We start from the raw sequence: 25,706 nt of genomic DNA on the forward strand, positions 1-25,706 counted from the left end.
TGTGGTAGTGCTGTTATTCTGAGGCGGGAATATGGGTGGTGGGGGATCAAGCTAGAAGTCACAATAGGGTCCCCGAGAATAGGGATTTAGTTTGAGAAAAGGGAGATAAAGATGAAAGATATATGGGGTCGTGTCAAAATGTTTTGTCCTGAACTTGAATCAGACATATCAATATCTCCTCATGATGTATTTTACCTTTAAAAAATGTACACAAATGTTGTAGTTCTATCCATCTCAATGAGCACACCGACATTCAGATTACCAAACACCATTTCCCACTAGAAGCAATCACGGCTTCTTGGAGGAAGGACTGATTCCAGATCTGGAGTGACAAACACACGAACCAAACCTTGAGCATCCTGTCTTATCAGAAAGTCGAGACACTAATACAGACCCTCAGGGTCATGTCACGAGGACTTGATAGCCCACTGCAACAGGCTCCCACTTACCAAAGATGAGACGAGTTGAGCTTTGACAAGAATACCAATGGATTTAAATAATCAAATATACCTAAATCCATGAGTTCAAAATAACATTAAAAAAAAAGTTTTGGGGAGAAAAGCCAGTGAAACAACTCATTTTGAAATCTGGTTTTGGAAAGTGGTAAATGAAGGGACAGAATCAAATATTTACCCTGCCTTCCATGTGAATCATTCCTCGGGTAACCAAATTTATTTTCTCTCCAGAGTCGTTCAGCTAATGGGTTCCATGCTAGTCATGGAACATACCCATAAGTAAGTAAGTAAGTAAGTAAGTAAGTAAGTAAATAAATAAATAAATTTATTCAGCTAATAACTGAGCAAGAAATAATAGAATTGGTGTACCACTTTGTTACAATCACTAACGAAATGAGAGATTTGGCCAACATTATCAACAGTTGCTTACATTATACAAAGAGACACAACCAGCTATCATGCACCCCTGGAGATGGAAGGTACACAGCATCTTCCATAAGGAAACAAATCCAATTCTTACAGAAAACACAGGAAAACAGAGAGGATCATGGGACATGACATCCAGGGATAGAGTTTGCAAATTCGGGGTCCAGGATTCTCTATAGGACAAATAACTTTTTTTTTTTTAAAAAAAGAATATAGGTATGTTGTTTTGGAAGATAATTTAAAAAGAAAGGGAAGGAGAAAGTATAGTTTAGAAGAGTCATGGGATGCCTAGATGGCTCACTTGGTGAAGCATCTGCCTTTGGCTCGGGTCATGATCCTGGGATCCTAGGATGGAGTCTTACATTGGGCTCCCTGCTCTGTGGAGAGTCTGTTTCTCCCTCTGCATGTCCCCCTGCTCTGCTTGCCCCCTGCTAGCACTCTCTCTCAAATAAATAAATAAAATCTTGAAAAAGAAGTAAAAATAAAAAAGAGTCTTAAATGACATATGAACAACTCATATTATATGGACTCTATGGGGCTCTTGATTCAAATACACTCTAACAAGAAATTATTTTCTGAGGCCATGGAAGAGATACGAATACTGGGACTATCTGATTACATTGTATACTGTAAGGTATAATGCTATGAAGTGTTTTTAATTTTTATAAGGAATACTGATCTCTTAGAGGTACATACTGAATTACTACAGATGAAATGATATGATACGTTGGGGTTTGCTTCAATGTCATGAACGAGTAGAGGGTGTCCTGGGGTATGGATGACTGACTGGCCGTGAGTGAGAACGGTTGAAACTGGGTAAGGGCAACATATGTTGACTACACTTTTTTTCAACACTTAGGATCTTTTTCAAGATTTTCCATCATAAAACGTTTCCCAAAAAACCCACAGCCATGACGGACTGATAATGTCAGCAGTGGTTTCCTTGGCTTGACCAGGATTCAGTCCACTCTTCTAGAAATGGCCACCAGATATCCTTTGCAGAGCCAACCTCTCCAACTGTCAGGTCCTAAAACTCCAGGCAGGGCTGATCCCATCTTCATCACATGACCCAGACTGCCCCCCGCCCCACAGCCCCCAGGGCACAGTCTACTCCCCAAGCACCAGTAATTTATTTAGGGGTGGACAGTCACCATACTGGGCCAGTAAATGCCCTGTCTGGGAAGGTGGCTTAGATATTTGGGGAAAATGGTGGGTCCTCACCCTCTTGAGTTGTTAAGCTGGTGGCCTGCAAGCCTATAGGTCTGGTTTAGCCTCACCACTGCTTGGAGAGAGCTCTCCTAGAGAAGCAAACACAGGAAAGTGGGCCAAGGCCAAAGATGGTGGACAAAGGACTCCTGTCACCATTGGGTTTCAACACCTGACTTCTCTTAAGCCTGACCAGCTGCACCATCGATCTGTTTGGACTTCCACCAGTCACTAGATTCATTTTTTTGCTTAGGCCCATTTGAATTGCATTCCACATCTGCCTGAAAGGCTCTTATTAATCACAGCTATGCTATTTTTAAGAACTACCGTATATTTGCGAGACCAAGGAAAGGGACTTCATGGAGAAAAGAAAACAAATTACAGAGGAAGTCCACCCTTAAGGGCCTCCCACGTATTGAATTACTTCATAAAATAGTGGAAACTGGTACCTCACTATGTTTAAGACACATAATAGATGCAGGAAATTAAAGGGCGAGAAGTGTGAGCCTTCAAAAAAAAAAAAAAATGGTCACACTTCTAGAAGCTTTCCCCAAACTTGGTATGTTTTATTATAAACCCCGAGAGAGGCTGGTTTTGTTACTGTGTTCGGCTATTCAGTTTTGAAATTACCAAGGTCCCAGTCACCCAGACACCCTGAAGTGCTCTATGAGAAAGAACGTTAAGAACGTTCCCTGTTATTTCCAGAATTCAAAGCGAGCTGATACTGTTGATTGGGTTCAATGAGGAACAGTCTGTTCCACCTCTAATATCCTTGATTGAACATTAAATATAAATGAAAACACCCTGGGGCAGAGTTTCAGAGCGTGTGATGAAAATTCAGCTCTGACATGCTTCTTATAAAAACCCAAGAATGCTCAGCCCACAGAACAGTCCCATTTATTAGACACAGAGATGTGTAGACTATTTTGCGCATAAATATATAAATAGATAGCAGCAAGGAGGTAAAAGGAAAAGAAGGATGTCTAATAGTGATAAATTCTCATATGGGGGAAACTAACAAATCTTTTGCTTTCTGGGTCCTTTATTATTTGATCTAGAATCAGCAATGAATTTTGCCTTGGTTGTTTAAATGGGAGATACTCAGGATACGAGAAAGCAAAGATGTGGAAATAGAAATGAAATCTAGTTTAGAATAATAATATATTACACATGCTGCTGTCAAAATGCCAAGATTCGTAATTTTTTCTTGGTACTTTTCTGTCTAAACATATGTAACTTACAGAGTAAATGAGCTTATATTTCATCTTTTAAGTTGTAATCAAATGGCGTATTAACTGCTTTTTAATGTCTACTATGTGCTGGCACATAATTTGCTTAATAAAGACTGATTTATAATATACAGGATACTGAGAAGCCAAAATGTTGAAATTAAAGCTGCTTTGAAAGATTTTTTTTTTTTAATTTATTGGACAGAGACAGAGAGAACACATGCGTGAGCGTAGGCAAGGGGCAGAAGGAAAGGGAGAAGGGGAGGATCCCACGCAGACCCCTTGCTGAGGACAGAGTCAACACGGGGCTTGATCCCACAACCTTGAGATCATGATCTGAGCCAAAACCAAGAGCGGGACGCTTAGCTGACTGAACCTCCCGGACTCCCCAGTTGCTAATTTGAAAGACATAAGCTTGTATGTTTGCAGGTGGAATCAAAATGCATTTCAGAGTGGACAAATGGCCTTCAGGAAAGTCTTCCTTTTCCTTGTGTGTGCATTTTGTCCAATGTAAGAAAAAGACTAGGTAGCAGGTACAAAATTTTGACCCCATAACACTAGCTGTGAAAAACATCCTTTAAAAAAATGATTTCCAGGGCGCCTGGGTGGCTCAGTGGGTTAAAGCCTCTGCCTTCGGCTCAGGTCATGATCCCAGGGTCCTGGGATTGAGCCCCGCATGGGGCTCTCTGCTCAGCAGGGAGCCTGCTTCCTCCTCTCTCTGCTTGCCTCTCTGCCTACTTGTGATCTCTGCCTGTCAAATAAATAAATAAAATCTTAAAAAAAAATTATTTTCACTCAATGTATCTCTACTCTGAACTCCTTCCGGGTAGCCTGGTGGGAGACATATTCTTAGTTGTGTCTGGGAAGAGCTACCTTCTTGCCCTGGTCATGCGAGGGTCCTGGAGATGTCACTCGGCTCTCACCATTCAGGATGGGTGCTCTGGTGCCAATCCACATAGCCACCAGAGACGGGTCTGCTCAGGGTTCAAGGGCTCCCCAGACACCAAGTGACGGATGGAGTAAGGGATAGTACATACCATAGATGGACACAGGACTGACTTCCTGGCTTCATCAAGTATTTCTCAACTGACCTTGAGCAAATCATGGAATCCCGCTAGCAGCGCTTCGAGCCCAGCAGACACTCAGCATGAGTTGAACCCTGTTTTCTTAACTAGAAAGGAGTCTGATTACTCCCAGTCCCAGAGAAGTGCTAGGATTTGGTGTGTGGGGCCCAGAGGTGGGGTTAATAAATGGTGGTGGCTTCACGTTTTCTTGTTTGAAAAACTGGGGTTCAAGGACCTCTTTCAGTGGTTTTCGTTTGCTTGAAAAAACAAGAGAGCCAGAGTGGCAAGGGAGTACAAAATCTCTCCTTGCATCTTACTTGTGCAAAGAATCCTTTTCTGCCTGAGATTTACAAGCCAATACATTTTTTATAGATCCTATTTATAACAAAAATTCACGGTCTCACCATTTAGTTTATGAACATAGGGTCTCTGCTACCACGCCATCTGGACTCCCAGCAGGGAGAGGGTGGCTTTTGATGCCTGCTGCCTCCCTGCTCCGCGCTCTGTTGCCTGGGAACAGGGATAGGACTTGCCTCATTACCTCTCCTCCTCTCTTCCTAACCATTTCGTGTATATTTCCCCATCTTTGGACATTCCCACTCATTGGGGAACCATTCACCTGCGGGAATTGGAAATGACACCCTCTTGAGAGAAAGGGGAGAGGTGTCTACTACTGATCATAGCATGTTTAAGGTGGCCATGATTTCATAACTCTTACCTCCAGTGGTCTTCAATGGGGCAAGGACATCCCCAGTCATTGGGGAGCACCACCAGGGTTTAGTGGATGAGGCACCAGATGTCAAATGTCCTTCCATTCAAGGACAGACCTTGACAATGAAGAACGGTTTCACACACAAGGATTACGATCCTCCCTCACCAACTTTTGGGGCTGCGACATGCCCAGCTTGACAGGGCTGGTTGGGAGCTACTGGGGAAGAACACCGATCTTCTCTGTCCCCCACACAGTTCGATCTCACACTCCTGTGCTCGGCATCTTCATGACCTGGGGGCATGGGAAGATTACACAGCACCAATGCCGATTCAGTCAGGAAGGGAGAAGGTTTACCTGTCGGCTCACATGTAAGCAACGCATGTCTGGCACAAATAAAACCTTTAAAAAGCCACACTGTGTTTTCTTAGAGAAAAGAGAAGTTTAATGTCCACTGGCGGGCATCTTCAGTATGGGCATAAATGTAACTCTGGTCATGCTGAGTATGGGGTCTGACACCACCCTGAGGCCACGGGAAAGTTTAATTCCAGAATGGTAACTTGAACCACTTACTGAATACCCCACTTCTAATCTATGAGCAGAGGCCAAGGTGATGCGAAGAGGCTGAGACCAGTGAAGTCAGGAAAAGTGAGGTAGACAGAGATAGGACTATGAGCTGAGCTGGGGAAGTATGCGGGTGTTTGGAACACGGGTGTCCAGACTAAAATCAACATGTATGCAAAGGCATGAGACAAACCAGGGACCTGCTTCGGACACGACTGCTGAAAAGCTTAACAACTTGTTTAGATTTGATCAAAGGAATAATGAAACGGATTGTATTTAATCATGTAAAAGGCAGCTCCACATTAAATCCCCTTACAGAGGACTTCCTGGAAACATTGACTTCTATTCAATTTTGTACTGGGCCCTCCACTAGCACGAAGGCTAGCCTCAATGAATAAAAGATGATCTGTGCCGAAAGTGGCCGAGTGCTCCACAAACCAGTTTCACCTATCACACCCAGCTCCCCGCATGGGGACAGTCACCCATGTGGCTGACTTCCTACCAAAGCGAGGGGAGTGTAAGCGCTGTATACCCCCAACCCCTTCCTTCCAGGCCTGGTCTGGCCAACCCTCCCATGGACCCTTCCAAACTCTTTCCTCTCTGCCATATGACAAGGACAAAGCCAAGCAGCATGCTGAAGATGGCAGTCACAGACCAGGTGGGGTCAGGGTTGGTCCCTGGATTTCAGCCCCGCCCCACGGGAAGGGGAGCTGTCCACCAATCAGGAGCACTCATTATGGACTTATGTCATTTACAAATCCCCATTGTGACCTAAGCGTGGTATGGTTTGGGTTTTGTTACAGCAGCCAGTGTTCTCCTAATCCGGGTCCTTGTCACTAAGAAATACAGACTCATGACAGAGACCAGCAAGTTCAAAGATATGGCTAACCTTGGGTGGTATAGATTATAATAAAATCTCTGTACATTTCAGCGGCTCAAGATATGGGAGTAATTAACATTGGGGGATGACTGGAGAGGATAAGGGAAAGCAATACAGAAATCTGTGATGTTTATCTGTTTGCTTGTTTTGTTTTTGTTTTTGTTTTTGTTTTTGCCATGACTCCTCTTTCCAAAAAAGGATTTTAGGTTGCCACAGAGTTCATCATATTGGTGTTATCTTTACTATTTTTGCTAGCAAAACAACAACAACAACAAAAACACCCAGCACCCTCTGCTTTATTGCTCTGCCTCTCTGGTCCCCTTATCTTCAGAATAGATCTCAAAGTTTCATTGGTTTAAGTCAGGGGCCGGTAGACAACAGCCTCGGGGCTAAATTTGTCCTTCTCTGTTTCTGTAAACAAAGTTTTACTGGAACCCAGCCACACTCATTTGTTTACATATTATTTATGGCTGCTTCTGTGCTACAATGGTAGAAAAGGGTTGTTGTGACAGCGACCATATGGCCCACAAAGCCCAAAATATGTACAACCTGGTCTTTTGCAGAAAACGCTTACCGACCCCTGGTTCAGGTCGTTCCTAACCTAGTCATAACCTCAGCAGGGCACACGCCAAGAGCTCCCAGATCTGCCCACACCCCCTTCACCCATATGACATGACACTGAATCCCTCTTGTTCCAGCCACCACCTCATTGCCCTGCTGCACACCTGTGTGAAGCCCGAGTCAAGTTCACTGATCAACACTGCTGGGTTCTAGCACTCTAGGGCTGAGCCTTGGCTAGCTCTGCCAACAAACCCTGGCGGCCTTCTGGGCTTTTTCATCATTCCTCAAGTTTTCTTCATCCTAAAAGACTAAATTTCTAAACAAAACAAAACAAAAAACAAGACTCAATTTCTGCTAAGGTTCCTCTCTTTGGTTTTGACGGCATATCTGGATTGGGATCCAATCTCTGGCTCGGCAGTTCCATGAGCATTAATGACAACATGTGACACAACAACTTGCCTGATTAGAAGTCACCAAGTGCTCTCGCAATACGTGATGTCATTCTGGCTTAGCTAGCTCTCACGACTGTATGAGATAGATCTCCATTTTATGGCTCAAGAGACAGGCTTATGTAAATAAAGTCCTTGCCCAACGTCGGACACAGTGAATCCATTTCGGGGACTGGTCAGATGATGGGGAGACAGCAAATCTTAGGGCACTTAGAAGAGTACCAAACTGGGGGTGCCTGTGAAAGAGCACACATTGTCCCCCTCTTTTCAGAAGCTTATCCTCCAGGAAGATCCCATTGGGAACCCCCAAATAGGCTGGTGGAATGAAACAGTACAATGACCTGTACATTTTCTTGTAGTCAGAACCCTGGGAAGGTGACAAGACCCTGAAGGAAATGAGCCCTAGAGAGAAGTCCATGTCCCAATATGGCACAGGAGGGGCAAGTGTACCCAAGATGGCGGACAAGTGGCTGAGGAAGTGCTGACAGCAGTGAACAAGGGACGCCATAGTAGCTCCCAGCCAAGGTGAATGACCGCAGACAGTCCAGATGGGCACAAAGGTATCTCAGCAAATTCTAGTAAGATGGAAGATACAGGCTAGGCAGATCTGCTTTGCTTCCCCCAAGCCTCCTCCTGTTCAAGCAACCCGCCCGATGGAGACGCAGCACTGTGGAAAATGGGAAAACTGACCATACCCTAGGATAGGAACTAGGAATAATTTGGATTGTTATATACAATAGATAAATAATGGTACAATTCTGGGGAGCCAGGCTGGCTGAATTGGGAGAGCATGTGACTCCTGATCTCAGGATTGTGAGTTTAAGTCCTGTGTTGGGCATAGAGATTACTTAAAAAAAAAAAAAAAATGGGCTTCTTGGCCATCTGAGCATGTGGCCTGAGATTCTTGCCCACCCACTATGTTGGCTGTAGAGATAGGTTCAGGTGTTAAGCTCCTGAGACCTTCTATTAAAATCTCTAGGAAACGGGGCTTCTATTTGGTCCTGGGTACGTTCTGACTGCAGGTTCACTGGGATGTGTTTTTTGTTTGTTTGTTTGTTTTTGTCTTTTCAGCTACTTCTAGAAAGGTTGTGGAATAATTTATCTCAAAGATCAATAGAACATAGCATAGGGCCAATAATCATCTTCTATCATTTTTCCTTCAGGTAGATAAGATGTGAAGACGTTCAGTAGTGTCAACCATAGGAAATCACTGAAAATACACCCTAGTTGAAAACTTGTTCCTTATTCTTCAATCTCCGACATTCATTCACCATCCATGAGTTGCAAAAAATGATACAGAGTAATGGAGAGATCTAGTGAGAGACGAGGAGATGCTCATCAACAAGATCTAAGGCACGCTGCAATAATGCAGATGAAATCACTTTTCTTATTAATTCTCATTATAATCCTTATGAACTATGGACTCAAATCGCTTTTTCTACTTTGTCCTTATTAGAAGGTTTTCCCACACATCCCATTTTCTAGAATCACTGACCTCTCTCCCCCCCAGGCTCTGTAATTTGCAAATGCCAGGAAATGTGTGCACTGCAAGTGTGTATTTGGTGAGTCTACAATGTGCTGCGTCAGCATACCGAGGGGCTGTTCTTTCCTGTTTTCACTGAAATTGCTTGCCAGTCTTCCTCTAATAAGGCCTTATTATATCCTACATCATCATGCATATTTTATATGCCTGAGGCTCGTGGCTGCTCTCTGCTTTGTTATTTCACTAAGCAGCATCATGATGCATCTAAGCCGAGCTGAAACGCGACAGGAAGGTGACCCTCCATACAGATTCCTTTGCAGACACCGTGCCCGTGGAACATGATCTGATTTGACTTTCTATTATAATTTTGGCGAGGAGAGCCTGATCAAAACACAGAGGGGCCGAGATCTGATCTTGTAGATGGGTCCCTTCTAAATGGTTTCTTGCCGTCAAGCTCTGGCCAATCTCCCACTGAGGGCAGCGAGGAGGTACTCCTGAGTACTTCCTGCAAAAATCCAAGCAGAGCCTTGGCAAACCTGGGGTAGGAGACGGGCTCTGTGCATATAATTCAAGAACGGAGGTGCTCAGACCCACGATCTCAGGGCCAAATGCAGCTCCGTTGTTGGATGGGCCCACCAAGTGAGTACTTGGTAACTAGACTTGGCCCTGTGTGAACCGACAGGTCCTGGTAATTCCTACTGGCTTCTTCCACCCCCACTGCATGCCTCCCTACTTGCCCTGAGCAACTGCTTTAACTTCTTTAAGCCTCCTCTTCCAGGCTATAATAGGGGTACAAGAAACAATACTTGCTCCTAGGGCTGTCGCAAGAAATATGAGCTGAACAGGCAAAGCACGGTCACTAAGGAGGCAGACTGCATTTCACTCCACCACTGACTAGCTAAGGAACTTGCGCACATTCCTAATCTTTCTGCACTTTGGGTTCCCCATCTGTAAATCAGAGGTTACCCCGGGACCCAGGAACCATCGTGAGGACTGAATCAGTTAATATACTAAATGTACACGGGACAGGGTACATAGTGAGCACAGTACGAGTATTATCTGGTCTGAATACTAAGGAATGGAAAGAGTTTAGCATACGATAAGGACTTGCTCCATGTTAATTCTCTTAGTTGGGATGCGACCAATTACATTTTCTTTTTTTCTCCTGAGAGTCAAAAATGTTATCCTTAACTGAGTTACACACAAAGCTCTGGCTTTGACTGTGGACGTGAGTTGGCTCACTCGTTGTACTAGTGTCCTGGTTGTAATTGTTGGGATGATCATCCTGGCCTTAGAAACAAATGTGGACATCACCTGGCATGTTTTTATACATCTTAGTTACTTAGGCAAAAGGAATGTCGCTAAAAATTCGTGTTTGTCCTTCGTGAATTAAAGTGATGATGCGTCACTTTCAGTCTATTCGTATTCATAGTCTAGTTACTTATCGGGAAGAAGCCTAATGCTCCCCGGAAAAGCTGTCCAGTCACAGGACATTAGTACAGAAGGGATGACGTGTCTGATAGATGTGGACAATCTTCTCTAGATGTGGCTGGAGCTCTGGCACAGCTCATTAATTAGATCAGCAGGCATCATCAGAATAGGCCGCGTGAGGAGACAGATGGAGGGATGGTCAGCTGCCCCACTGCAGGGGAAGGGAGAAGGGGAACTAGTTTCCAGTTTGACCCTCGTGCCTTCTCATCATGGGGTGGGCTGCCCTCGGCTTTCACTGCCCTGATAGGAAGGGGTAAGACTGAACTGCTCACACGCCTGGCTCTTCATGTTGCCTTCTGATGGCGACAAAGGGAAAGGATGGGAGCCCACACCTTCAGAATATGCTGCCAGGGCTCTAAAACCGGGACTGGCATGCGGGGATGGGAGCCGAGAAACATTCTGACACTACAGGCAAAACTGTGTGTGCCCGTGGATGCTTCTGGTTGGAGGCGCAGGTCCACGCTATTCATCCAATTCTCAGATGGGTCCTGACTCCCCAAAGACAAATGCCTCCAGTCCAAGCCAAGCCAGGAGCTCTGTTGCTGCCTTAAAGGGGTGACAGCAGGAAGGCAGGACCAAACTTTGATGTCACGGTTTAGGATGACCATGCGGGCAATGGATATTTCTCTCTCTGCAGATGGGAAAGTAAGTGTTCATCAGGAGGGTCTGGGGTTTCTGGGGACGAACTAAGATGTATTTGATAAGCCTGCTCTTCCACTCAGGGTTCACAGCTACACATTGCCACCTTCATTACACTCTTCTACATCCCCATCCAACCTCGTCAAACATTCCCTCCAAACGCTACCCTCCGCTGCGGCCTTGCAACACTCATAAACACAGGGAAATTAGCTGGACGTCTCCTCCTGAAGGGCAAGAATGATGTCTTTGGTATTTATACATGGCCAGCACCCGCCCCATCATCTGCTACCTAGTTAATGCTCAGTAATCGTTTGTTGAAGTCAAACGAGTTGAGTTGGGTTGGCTAGCCTTGAGGGATGGGGCATGATTCATGATGTCTACAAGCAATTATACTCCTTAGTTTTCAAAAATAAAATTTTGGAAATTGTTTCAAGTTAATTTGTCTAATTATGAAAAGCCAGGGGAAATTATCCACGGCTACTTCTAAAGAAGAAAGATACGGTAATTTGCAAAGGGCAAGAATGCTGCAAAGATTTTGCTCCTCGGCCGCTATAAAGTATGAGACCGAGTTAAGAACTTAGGAAACTGAAATGAACAGAACTTGTCTAATTTCAGCACAGCAATTATAGCTCTATCTGAGGACACGTGAAAAAAAACCCAAATGTGGTTACTATAGTAGTAAATTGGTCTCTAAGAAACTCCTTCATTTTCTCTAGAAAAATAAATAATTTTCTATCATAGAGTAACCAAATGATAAGAAAAATAACCCACAAAGAAACATAAATGTATCTGGAAAGAAGAAAAAGAAGAAGAAGAAGAAAAAAGATCTGCAAGCAAATGCCGCGATGGGAGAAAAATGAACAAAACAAGACGAAACCATCTAGACGAGTGGTGATACCAATTTTTAAAGAGCGAATTTTACAGGGTTATTAAAATGATGAGTGTTTTTCGGAATTTCCTTAGTGGCAAAGAAAATGGGGTATTTTATTAAAGAGAGAGGGAATTTATCTTGTGTAAGACACAAACATTAAAACACGTATCGGCTGAGAAGCCCAGGGATGATGTTACGCGAGCCCCGTTTTTAAAGATTTGTACACATATGGCAGACAGATGACTAAGCTGATGGAAAGGCACGGGGAAGATTTTTCTAATACTTGAACTCTTTCATTAGTGAGAAATGCGTTATTTCCGAATTCTGGTTTAATGAGTTGGAAGGTATCAGCCACAATAGGAACTCGGCGACCGACTGCATCTCATCTCCGTGAACCTACCGTATTATTATTGCACGAGGCTTTCTCTGGTTAAAAGATAGCACCTTGTTACTTTCATGCAGATAAATGAATCGCACGGAGATGAAGGAGCAACCTTGAGGGTTGTGGGACACGTTCATCATCTCCATGGCATCCATGGCCAATGTGTTTTTCTTACTAGCAGTATCCCTTCGAATCTGACAAAACTCCCCCAAGGGTTCAATGTGGGGTCTTGTCTGTCTCGAGGAGGTCCATCCTGAAGAGACAGCACTAGCCATGGTGGCAAAGGACCATCAGCTCCCCGAGGGCTGGGCGCTGTCTCATCCCTCTCGGTGTCTGGTGCCTTCGCTCTGTGTCCCGTGTACACAGCAGCTGCCTGATCAAACACGGGTCTCCTGAGAGGTGGACCCCTTAGCTGACATTCATGCTTGCAGAACTTGAACTGAAGGAGGGGCTGGGGGAAACCATGGCAATGGGGAGCTTTCACAAAGCGCTCTCCAGAGCCCACCCACTCACTCAATGCACGGTCACTGAGCACTACGTGCCCAGCTTTGGAACAGGTCATGGGGACACAGAAGGGGATGACACAGACAGGGTCTCTTCTCTCATGGGATGTAGGATCCAGGTCACCTGTTTCCACCACATCCAGCTGCATTCTGTATTTAAACCATGTCCTTGTCACACAGCAGTGGGACACCCATGAAGAGACTAAGATCACATTCCAAAGGGAGTTGCAAACAAGTGAGACCCCCCCAGAACTTTCTAGAAAGAGGCACCATGGCATCTGCTACTGCCAGCCAGTACCGCCTCCTCCCCTTTCCTCCTCCAGCCCAGGTAAGGAGTTGAAAGCGGGACTTTTGGTGTTGTCAGAAGGGCCGAGATCCAGGGAGAGGTGACTTCTTGTCCTCTGTGACGGGGTCAAGCAGACAACTTGAAGGGTAGCTGTTCTTGCTGGTGCCAGGCCCCCGTGCATGTGGGATGGCTCCTCAGGATGTGTCCCTTCCTGCCTTCAGAGACTTCATGGGTGAGCTTCAGGGGATAGCCAGCTTCTAGGGACCAAGGCCACCGAGAGAACTGACAGCCAGTGCCAGTCAGAGGAGCAGCCCCCACTTACCAAGGGGTGCTCTGACTGCAGGCAGTTTGGCGAGAAGACCTCGGCTCTCACCGATTGCCCTCCGACCTCTGACTCCAGGGTTTGGCCTTGACAGGGGAATGGGAGTTTAGGCACCTGAAGTATTTAATAATGTTTGAAAAGCATACATGCTTTCCATTTCAAACACAACCTCGTGATCAAGTATGCAGGCATGTTGGAGGGATCAGAAGCGAAAATGCCATTAGTTCCTTTACTCTCTCCTGCTAGAGGGACCGACAAAATTTTCCTCTCAAGGGCCAGATGGGTGTAAGTCACAAGTATCCAGCTCTGCTACCGCAGGGAGAAAACCCTCTGAGACGACGCATAGAATGGTGGCGTGCGACTGTTGGCATGTTATTTATGGACTCTGGAAACTTGCATTTCACATGGAATGCATGTGTCACAAAATAGTCTTCTTGTATTTTTTCCCCAGCCATTTAAAAATGGTCCAAACCATTCTTAGCTCATGGGCTGTGCGGAGACAGGTGGCAGGCTGGATGGGGACCGGCGAGCTGTCGTTCATTTAGTCAACACAACTACGCTGGGCCCTGGTACACAGAAAGTTCTTTAGAGACTTTGTGTAAGGTGAGGCCATTTTCTCCCAAACGCGTTAATGCAGAAGGAAACCGTGTTTTGGAAAACCTCTCTCACGATGCCCCGTTAGGACTGCTGGGAGCTGATCCCACTTTCAGGCCCCGGCTGCCGTGTCCCGGTCCTGCAGCGAGCCGGCCAGTCCCAGTACAGCCACACAGCCGTCTCCGATATCCTACTATCCTCCGGGGACACAGGGCAACAGAGCTGATTACGGAAGGGTGTGCCCAGGGGGGTACAAAAGAAGCCCGTGGCCTGCCATCAGGCCTGAACAAGACACTCCAGGATGCAGGCCTACATAAGGCTTGGAGCTCGCCTGGACGACACCTGTCCCCGCTGACAAGCACAAGCATCTCAAGAGACAAGTGGCTCCAAATGACAACACTGCAGCTCTCTCCCTGGGGCTTGACAATACAGAGTCACCCCCAGATTCTTGCATTCCTGGCCCCCAGGAAAATTGGAGGTGTTGCCAGGTCTCACTCCTGATGCAAGGTGGGGTCTAACATGAACCTCAGTGCCTGTTCACAAGGAGGAACCCTTGAGAGATGTGGACGCCCCTTGCAGACTTGGCCAGCCAGTTGCAAAGGCTCTATGCCCCTGGTCTACACGGAAAAGTAGGGTGGCCAACCCTTCTAGAACTGTGAGGGTGCCCAGGAGGCGGGCCTTGCTGAGCTCAAACTGGAAATGTTGCTCACCCTAAAAGTAAGCGGCCTCTATTTCTATTCCTCTGTCTTCTTACCCCTCTCCCAGTACTTCCAAGGACTGACAGGACCCTCCAGTGCTTCTCTGTGAAGCAGAAGCTGCAGAACTTGGGAAAGAAACTTTCTCTGGAAAACCCCAGAGATGCTCCACTTAATGCCTTTTCAAAGTACGGATGTACATTTTGTAACGAAAGAGCATCAAGGTTAGAAGATCCCCTTTTCAGTTTAAAATGTTCTGATAGCTTTAGCTTCTGCTTCAATATTGTTTGGAAAAAAAGATCGGTTTGTAAAAGACAAGTGTCACACACCCATCATCCCTTAACACTCCCGGAGCACACGCGGATCTGCTCAGACAATAGACATGGTTACATTTCTAACTTCTAATGACCCCTCTTTGCCCCGAGTACGCTGTGGAGAGGAAGTCCAGTGGGCTTCAAGGATCTCTTGACCAATATTTTAACATCATATAAAACAGATTTTCTGGTGCTCCACTAAGACTATCATACAACGAATTATTTACATCAATGATCAAGCTAAGCCAATACACTAAAAGCACATTTTTAAACTGTCACAGCTTTGACCTAACTATCCTTTTGCTTCAGTTGATACTTTCACAATTTAGTAATGAATCAGTCAAGTATGAAAAAATCAGTGAACTCTATGTTTGCATATCCATGGGATTATATAAAATTACTCTTCACTTATATGGAATTTGGGCATTGCGTTTTGACCTCCTCAATTAGGCAATATCTATGTGTCAGTAAGGCTGGAAGGGGGAAAAATGCAACCTTTGGGATATAGCAATGAAAGTAGGAATGAAAGAACACTCCAGCTGAAGCATAGGCACTTTGGCAGTTAATAGAGAATGGGCGATTGGGTGTTCGGTGCTTAGGGGGCATGCGTTTTTAGGTTAGAGGTCAGTGTCGCCAGCACCGTCAAGGTGAACACGTGGGCTCGTGTTACTGCCCTTCACTGGCTCACAGGAATTCCTCCACAGGACAAGGTCTCAGAGCTGCATATCAGCCCTCGCAGCAGAACAGGGCCCAGGGGAGGGAGTCACGCACCTGACCAGGTCGATGACCCGCTCCCTCGGCGCAGCGCTGACCGGCTCATCGTTAATCATTACAATCTGATCTCCAGGGATCAGCTTGCCTTCGGAGGGGCCACCTGGAGACAGAGGAGAGCAAAGCGCAGGTGAGAAGACCATCGCCGATCCATCCGTGTCACCCTCGCCCCGTCACCACTCATCATCAGCACCTGGCGCTGTCCGCCGAAACAAAACCCAACCCTGGTGGCACGTTATTAGAGAGACCTGGGGAGGGGTGCCTGGCCGGTTTGGTCGATGGAGCACGTGAATCTTGGTCTCAGGGTCATGAGATCAAGCTCCATGTTGGGAGTAGAGCTTATTTAAAAAGAGAGAGAGAAAGAATGAACTGGGGAGTTCTGGATAAACTCCAGAGGCTCAGGCTACACCCTGGCCGATTAAATCAGAATCGTTGGAGGTGGGAAGCAGGCACTGGCATTTCTCTAGAACGTTCCTGGCAGGTTTGAGACACAGCGGCCTAGGAAAACTGCACACTTGAACGGACACGCGCAAGCCTGGGGACCGTGGAACCCCGCAGGCTGATTCCATAGATTTGGAGGAGCGATGGGGAGGTAACGCGCTTCTCACCAGCTCCCAAGGGCTCCAGACGCTGCTGGTCAACTGAGTATACTGGTGTGGAAGCCCCAAAAAGAAGGTGTTGCCCCAAAGGGATGGCCACCCAGCTGTGCAGACGGCCTGCGGCCAAAGCACCGGGGCACAAAGGGACCTGAACAAAGTTGCGTTTACTTACTCAGCCCAACTAGGGAGGCCCCATACTGTCGGCAATGGGGAGGCAGCAAGCCCGTGAGGAAGGACTGACAGGCTGGGGCCTGTGTTCTATGCTTCTGGGGAGGCTCAAGAAGTGCGGTCACCTTCGTGATTCTTGTCTGAAAGGTGGGGGCAAGGAAGCAGAGCTAAAGCTGAAATTGTTCAGGAAGCAGCAGACAGTCGTGTCAGCTGGGGGGTGAGGTCGTTTGGTCCCTTCCGTGGCTGGGGCCGTGGCAGGGACCAAGCCTGGGTGCGTGTGCCCATGCTCGCACGAGATGACAGAGGACTCTTGTGTTTGTCTTGGTCCATCATAGTCGTTTCCATTGGTTTTTGCAAGGAGGCAGGGAGCTAATATTTGCTGAGCATTTATTACATACCAGGCAAAGGCCTAGCTGCCTTGCCTAGAATCCCAATGACACTTACAATCCCTTCCATAGAATGAGAGGCCCCAGGCTCACACAGGTGGAAGAAATGGCTTAAAGGATAGAACCCGGTTGCAGCTCAGGTCTGTGGACTCGGTCAAGTTCAGGGTGACCAGCATCTCTTTTGAGCTTGCTCCTATAATTGAAAAACTGGTCACTGCCAGGTCTCCTGACAGATAAACTTAAAGCCACAACTGCATAAAGCATACATCAGTATCAAATAAAACCTATAAATGAATATTTCAACTACCTCCATGTCTAATGTAATTACCTCCCAAATATTGATAGGGTACTATAATTTTCATTTTACTTCCAGGTCTGTCACTAGGTCATAGGTGCAGCTGAAAGATGATCTCTCAAATATTACTGCGATGACTTTATTCAGTAATTGAAATGAGCACTTCATAGCCAGAGACGGGATCTCAAAGGAATTCAGATGCTTCCCACCCACCCAGACACTTGGCATATGTGTCACTGAAGCTGGAGCATAAATGAATCTTCTTTCTGGGTAGTAAAAAAGTAGGGAAAACCTTAATATTTCCTCATATCGTGATAAAAAAATATTCATTTCAAGATGTGGGAACTGAGAATTCAGTGTTTGCACACATAAGAAATTCTGAAAATCACTTAAGAGAGTTTATAGAACCATTGGATTATCTGCAAACATTTGCTCAAATTCAGTCCAACAAATGGTTAGAAATCAGATGCTGATCAAATACTGAAAAATGTTCACACGGATTGGCTGACGGACGTTAACTACTTTCCTGCGAAAACCACTTGCCGATTAATAGGCCATACTTTTACATCTGACCCAGGCTTTTTGGCCAAATGGAAATATTCTCATTTAATCAAGCAACTTAAACAAGAATTTCTGAGGGAAGCAAGACACAACTCCTTTCAGAGAACTGTTTCGTGCCCCATACTCTGAAGGCTGGGGTGTCTGGTACAGAAAATCTAGTCAGGCCACAGAAATCATTGGAGACTTCAGCAGAGTCATTTTGATGAAAGCCACAATTTATTGGACCATTATTTTCACACCTCAAAATGATCGGAAATGGTCATCTTTGATCTGTTTCACTTTTGTCCACTGTTCTCAAGATTGTCGAAAATGAGGTGTCGGTGTTTGAGTCAGGAGAGTCACGGGCGAAGAAGAAGAAGTTAAAGGAACGATGAAGCAACACAGGAAAACCTAGAACAACACTCAGATCTCCTGCCTGCTCTGGGGAGGACTCCTCTTTAAGAGAATCTCAGAATCAGAGATGTTAGTGTCCCTCTATCAGAAAGCAGCAGCTCAATGTCACCCCACTCAGGAAAGGGTGTGTGCACACACACCTAGCCTACATTATATAGCTCATACATATGACATATAATGTACGTACCCTCATACACAGACTTGTCTCCTCTACATACACAATAATGGTTCGCCCTGGGGGCGCCTGGGTGGCTCAGTTGTTAAGTCTGCCTTTGGCTCAGGTCATGATCCCAGGGTCCTGGGATCGAGCCCCACATCGGGCTCCTGCTCAGCGGGAAGCCTGTTTCTCCCTCTCCCACTTCCTGTGCTTGTGTTCTCTCTCACACGGTCTCTTTCTCTTTCTCTAATAAATAAATAAAAATCTTTTAAGAAAAAATGGCTCGCCCTGAGTAGTAGGAGCTCAGGTGATTCTGTTTTTTTAACTTTCTCCTCTATATGATCTATATTGTATGTTTTTCATAATGCGGGTGTATTATTTTGTTATCACAGTAGGCGACAAATCTCTTTCATTTTAGTAATACAATTCTCAGCCGCGTCAAGCTCAACAATGCCATACAGAGAATTGAGGTAGGACCTACAGCTAAGAAAAGAGGAAGCTTGGCAAACAGGAACAGGTTGCGTGGTGAGTCAGTGGTGGGAGAGAAAAGGAAGCCGATTCTTCCCTGTACGAGTCTGTAAGGTGGTTGACTGTGGTCACAGGGCTTACCCTGGATTATATGATGTCAAAAAAATGAAAAATGCAATCAACTTTTGAGACATCTACTACGCACTAGATGCCTTTCATTCTCCTTAACTGGCAGACTCAGTAGCCCAAATATTTTAGAGTTTAGTAATAATAACAATAAATATATTTGAAATGAGAAGGAGGTACCTGGCGCTCTTTTATGTATTTATTTACTTTCTGAGCTTTTATAATTTTAATACAGTTCCAATCAGTGTACCGGCTTCATTTTGGCTTCTTCACTGCCAAACCTGGGGATAGGGACAGCGTCACGTGGCTGCCTTCTCTTTGTCTGGGATGATCAGGGTATAAAGGTTTCTGCTGCACTGGACTTTGAACTTCACATGATCCTTATTTTTCTTGATCTTGACAGGTTTAGAATCCTTTTCCCTGCCTAAGAGCAAAGTCCCCGATTCCTTCAATTTCATGAGGCATGGCGACCAGGGACGCAGGGCACTGGAGGCCGGCACAGTAAGCATAAAGATGTGGGGATGGAGAAAAGCTACCTGCACTCTTAGAATGCGTTGCATTCTGTCCCGAGCCCTTGAAGATAGATATGAGCATGAGCCCCATTATCCAGAGGATGCAGAGAAGTGTCCATCAAACTGAAATGCAGAGGAATTAACATGGAAGCTCAACACGTCTAATGGGGGCAGAGGCGAGCTCCAAACCCGTCAAACCCAGGCAGTCCATTGCCAGAGGCTGTGCTCCTCACCACAGGACTGTTCTCCTGAGCTCTGTCCGTGATTTGCCAAATCCTGAGGAGGAATAGTATGGAAGGCAATTTCCTTTTGTGTGAGAATAAATCCAATACAAGTCCATTAAGATAAACTCATAAATACATATCATGAAAAAAGAAATCAGTCAAAGAGCCTTGTTTCTGGAAAGGCCAGGGCGGCCCACTTCAGGTAATTGCCTCCTAAGGGCACTATTTTCAACTGTGTGGATGTCGAACATCTGTAGAGTCTAATAAGAAAGCCTGAGGCAGAGGACATTAATGATTGGCTCCTACTGCGGGATGCTGGGAATTGTCCCGTTGGTGATCAGTCAGCCATTACTGGATGACGAACTAGCGTCCGATTCAGTAGGCTTTCCGATGGTCACTTCTTCTCGGGCGTCTGGGCCTTTCGGATGAGCACAGACAGGCTGAAAAGGTAAGAGCCTCTTGAGGGAAACTCTCCTGCCGCTCCCATGACAGAAATCCAATAGAGAAGGTCAACAGTACAAGCACTTGTCAAGCCTCTGAGTGTCATCTCTGCTAATAGGCCGTTGGCCAACGTCAGCAACCTGGTCCAGCCCAGAAACAGCGGGGTAGAGAACTATATTCCGCGTCCAGTGGGGGGAGAAGAGCGCATCCTCAGAACACAATCCAAGCGCTCTGATGACTAAAATCCTTCTGTGACTTCATGCCACTCTCTGCTTTTGTTCACTAAGGAGTTTAATCGTGAACTTACCGAAATACAGCACAGCGCCTGTCTCTTTTGATGTGCATTCATACTTTAAGAAGTAGGTCATTTCCATGGTTACAAATGATAGATCCGTGTTTTCCGAAGTCAAAAGATACGATGCATTTGGCAGTTGAAACCCATTCTACAGAGCCCTTTGTGTCCCTCTGGCGGTCTGACTCTAGCCCGAGGTTGGAAAAACTCCACAGCTCAACGTGGAATGGTATGAAACTTATGGGACTCAGTGACACTCCCTGGGGCAGGGTGTGATAGGTGACCCCAGGAGACCGGGAGCGGGGCCCGGTGCTTACCTGGTGTTACGGAGCGAACGACCACCGGCTTCTCACTCCCAGCCACAAAACCAAACCCCAGTACGGGGTCCCTCCTCATCTCCACCCTCCGAGGGGCCGGAGGGAGGATTTGGCAGCTCTCCAACCGAGGGTCGTCAAATGGGATGCCCTGCGTCATGTGACTGTGGGAAAAGCACACACAATGGAAAAAAGGTGTTAGTGTAAGTGTTTGGCAATGGCTTGGCAATCACATTCTCCCTCTCCTTTCCAAACGTTCAATTCCCTGTCTGGGAGAGCCTGGGGAAGACGCGGGAAGGCACACAGTTATGCTTCCTGCATCCCCTCCTTAATCCCTTGAAAACACCAGACCCATTTCAGCATTAGGCTATTGCACTGGCTGTTCCCCCAAGCGGAAATGCTGATCCTACCACTACATGGGTGTGGAGCCCCCTACCCGCTCTCTGGTCTGCTCAGGTGTGACCCTTTAGCCACATACACCGCATGCCTGGTCCCCCACACCCACAACCCCTTTACCCTCTTCTACATTTTTTTAAAAGATTTTATTTATTTATTTAACAGAAAGAGAGAGATCACAAGCAGGAGGCTGGGGGGGGGGCCGGGGAGGGGAGGAAGCAGGCTCCCCACTGAGCAGAGCCCGATGCATGGCTCGATCCCAGGACGCTGAGATCATGACCTGAGTGGAAGGCAGAGGCTTTAACCCACTGAGCCACCCAGGCGCCCCCCTCTTCTACATTTTCACTCATAGCACTAATCACTTGCTGATGAGCTATAGAACACACTTTTAAAAAAAAAAAATTGTTTTGCTGTCTACACTCCTAGAGAGGAAGCTCCACGAGGACAAGGAAGTTTCTTTTGTTAACTCATTCATCCCGGCTGCCTAGAGCAGCAGCTGTCACAGGGCAGATTCACGATCAATCATTGAATGAATATGTAGAGAGAGAACTGTCTGCGGAACACTATTGATTTATAACTGATATGCCGAGAAAGCAGCTCAGAAGATTATGGATATTCAGTAAGTAGGATCTACAGCTTCTGGCTCCCATGAAACTGAAGGGATGGGGATCATTCCAGTGGTGATACGTTATTCTGGTGTTGACCACATTTCCCCCTTCCAAAAAAAGATGGGAAACTAACTCCTGGCATTTATATTCTGGAGAAATTTTCAACTGATTTAAATGAATCTCTTTGTTCACATCTAACTTCAGAAGTTTTATCAGTAATTTAAACTCAAGGGGCGCCTGGGTGGCTCAGCGAATTAAGTGTCTGTCTTCAGCTCCGGTCATGATCGCGGGGTCCTTGTGTGGAGCCCCGCGATGGGCTCCCTCCTCAGCAGGGAGCCTGCTTCTCCCTCTCCCTGTGCCCCTCCCCACCACTTGTGGTCTCTTTCTCTCTCTCTCTGTCAAATGGATAAATAAACTCTTTAAAAAACATCATTTAAACCTCAAAATAGGTATGGCATTCAAAAATTTTCAAAATGCATCCACAAGTATCGTATTTGACGCCCCGAACAATCTGGGAATAGCGAGGCTGGTGTTACCATCTGCATATCCCAGGAAGGAAGCCGAAGTCAATAGTGGCTTCTTGGTTCCCAGGGCCCACGCCTCATATGCCGGAGTGTCGGGTCAAACCCCAACTCCCCGGACTCTTCATGAAGGCTTCGCTCACAGACTGCAGCCAGTGTAGCCTTTTGTGAGCGAAGAGCTATTAGTCTGAACACCAGCGCCCTCCTGTAAGGAATGCAGGCACTGTTATTTCAATGATGTGGACTTCATTCAATTTTTTTTGCTCTCTAATGTTCAATAAGGAAAAGAAGACCATTTTGAAATACCTCAAAAGATGCTATTCTATATGCCATGTGGACAACACATTGTTCAAATGGGGGGGGGGGGGAAGATTGAGAAGGACGAATTCTGTGGTCTTTTTGTGTAATTAATAAGAGTTGAGAAGAACGAATGGAAACCCTCCAGGATCTGTCCTCTAGGCATGTACCACCGACTAAGAAAATAAAAGTTTAAAATTCCCCTTTACTCAGAAAGGACACGTCTTCGATTTAGCAGCTCGCAGTCTGAAAGGCTCAGAAAAAGAGAAGTGTTTGTCGAGAGCTAACGTGTTACACGTTGCACGCTGACACTCATCTGTTACCCGATGTTATCTTCAGAACACCCCACAGGAACGGCAGTTTGACCCCACGACCTCCTCAGTGCAAATGCCAAACACAGAAGAGTAACTGGGTCAAGGTCACACGATTCTCAGAGGTAAGCCAGGTGCAACTCACACCAGGTCTCCTAAGTGTCACACGCTTGACCAGCTACATAATCTGCACTGACAGTGCAAAATCAAAACGCACACACTGTCACCCGAACCTAATTCAGAACCTCAAGACAGCAGAATGTGAAACCCAGGTCAGGGCCCTGTGTTACTGCCTGGGTCACGCACCCAAGAAGCTGGCCTTGGTGGTGTCCCATTCCAACGTCCCACCGCCATCCTAGACGTGTGCGGGCTCAGAGTGACCGCACCGAAGGGTCAGCGGGGAGGGAAGGTCTCTCTGGACCCAGAGTTCAGATGTGGCTACAAGGGCAGGTCACACACTTAGGATGAAGGGAGCTGGGAGCTGCAGGCAGAGGAGGAAGCAGGCTCCCCACTGAGCAGGGAGCCCCATCCGGGACTCTATCCCAGGACTCTGGGATCATGACTTGAGCCAAAGGCAGATCTTTAACGGACTGAGCCACCCAGGCATCCCTCTGAGCACGCTGTCCTTAGGCTACCTTTGTAAATGGGGCTCTCCTGCTGGCCCCAGATGGAATAACGGGGAAAAAAGGGAAGGGGGTTCCCATAGTTTTAGGGTCTGGTCTTAGGCTAGTCATTTGCACCATAACCCCCAGAAGACATATTCTAAATGAAGAAGGTGGTGGAAGTGAACTGACCTGCTCATGGTGTCCCGTGTTGCAGAACAGAGACCTGGACCCCGGCTGGCAGAACTTCCCGTTGCCAGGGTAGAAGGGACAGGGGAAAGCTTTGCCCCGTGCCACTGCCAGTCTGTGAAAAGCTTCTGGCACGGGTTCCCAGCCTTGGCTGCACATCAGAATCACCCGGAGAGGATTCAAAAGTCCTAATGCCCAGGTTTCCCGCCAGACCAATCATATCAGAATATCTGAGGGTACGAGGCAGGGTTAATCTTGAAAGAATCCCCTGGTGATTCCAAAGTGTACCGAGGACTGGGGACCACTTCCTGCTCAGGGAAATGTGGCATCTAGCTCTCCTTCTAGGTAGTAGGACAAGAGAGCACAAATGATGCCCCAGACCACCTCCTCCAGCCTCTACTGCAAATGTAAGTTAGGATATTTAAAGCATTTATAACTTGATTATCCTCTTTCCACCGCATGATAAAGTAATAGTCTCCAATTTTTAATTCATCATTCATTCAATAACTCTAATATTATTATCTTATGAATACCTGACATTTATTAAACACTAATTTCATGCTAAGCAATTTTTGAAATTATTTCCATATGTTAGTTCATTTAATTCTCCGAAACAACTCCATAATGCATTCATTTAGTCAACAAATACTTATTGAACGCCCACAGGCTTCTCGCTTCCAGGGATACAATGGGAATCAAAGCCGAATAAAAATAATAAAATGTTCACTCTGGTATTCAGAGACAGAAAATGATCTAAGAAATTAGTAAAATGTCTCGCATATCAGGTCTTTATAAGCACGTGGAGAAAAATAATGCCAGAAGGGGACACTTTGGGCTTCTAGCAGGAGTCGGATAAACATCTGGGGGAGGAGGAGTATTTCAGGGACAGGAGCCTCTAGGGGCAAAGGTCCTGAGACAGGCTGTGCCTGGGGAGAGTGTGCCTAAGGGACAGCGGGGAGGCCAGTGGTAGGACGATGGGGAGGCGCTGAGGGACTCAGGGGTAAATAAAGGACCTGTGTGTGTGTGTGTGTGTGTGTGTGTGTGTATGTGTATGTGTGACACAGCCTCTTGGAGGGGCTTTGTGTTTTGTGCTGAGTGAACCCAGCAGCCTTTGGAAGGTTCCGAGTGGAGAAGTGATTGTGAGCGGCCCTTGCCGAGGGCAGACAGGAGGAGACTGGGCAGGGCAGGGGGCAGGAAGAGCTTTACAGGGCCCGTGGGGTCCATCCTGACAAAATACATGGGGGCCTGGACCAGAGTGAGAGCGGCGGGGATGGCAAGAAATCACTGGGTTTTTAACATATTTGGAGGCCACTTCGACACGGCTGGGATTCCTATTCTGAAACCTCCTTCCTGCTCACGGAGGACATTGAAGTGAGGAAGGACATATCAGCACATCGTCTAGTGCAACTCTTACGTCTTGATGTGTGCAAATCGCAGGAGCCATTTTGGTTGCGAACAGCTAACCCTTTATGGTTTCCACAAGAAACACACAAATGTTGCTGCCCAAGTACAGGGCAAGTATGAGACTCATAGGGTCGTTTGCGGGCAGATTTTGTAGCCGGACTCTCTGAAGCCCAACTCTGCAGCTCCCACCCCTACTTCCTAGCAGTGCGACGTGTAAGAACTACTTCCTGACTCTATGCCTCAGTTTCTCCATCTGCATAATGGCAATATGAGCAGTCACCATGGCTTAGGACAGCTGCAAAGATGAAATGAATGAATAGAAGTGAAGCATTTAGCAAAATGTCTGGCATGGGGTGCCTGGGTGGCTCAGTGGGTTAAGCCTCTGCCTTTGGCTCAGGTCATGATCCTGGGGTCCTGGGATGGAGCCCCACATTGGGCTCTCTGCTCAGCGGGGGGGCATGCTACCCCTCCCCCCACCGCCTGCCTCTCTGCCTACTTGTGATCTCTCTCTGTCAAATAAATAAATAAAATCTTAAAAAAAAATGTCT

General features: G+C 46.5%; 1 protein-coding gene and 1 pseudogene across 5 annotated transcripts in view; both read right to left on the reverse strand.

Annotated features, from left to right (window-relative positions):
- Window positions 1-25,706, reverse strand: part of FRMPD4 (FERM and PDZ domain containing 4) — an 843,416-nt gene that overhangs the window by 72,322 nt on the left and 745,388 nt on the right. For all 5 annotated transcript variants that reach the window (XM_059384955.1, XM_059384957.1, XM_059384956.1 and 2 more), the window contains 2 exons: window positions 20,834-20,994; window positions 15,895-15,997 (listed from right to left, as the gene is read on the reverse strand). In XM_059384955.1, the coding sequence (XP_059240938.1) occupies window positions 15,895-15,997; window positions 20,834-20,994 (264 nt within the window). The remainder of the gene's footprint in view (window positions 1-15,894; window positions 15,998-20,833; window positions 20,995-25,706) is intronic.
- LOC132007502 (large ribosomal subunit protein eL38-like) lies at window positions 19,303-19,512 on the reverse strand (annotated as a pseudogene).

This window comes from Mustela nigripes, chromosome X, assembly GCF_022355385.1.
Source record: "Mustela nigripes isolate SB6536 chromosome X, MUSNIG.SB6536, whole genome shotgun sequence".
NCBI classification, from domain to species: Eukaryota; Metazoa; Chordata; class Mammalia; order Carnivora; family Mustelidae; genus Mustela; species Mustela nigripes.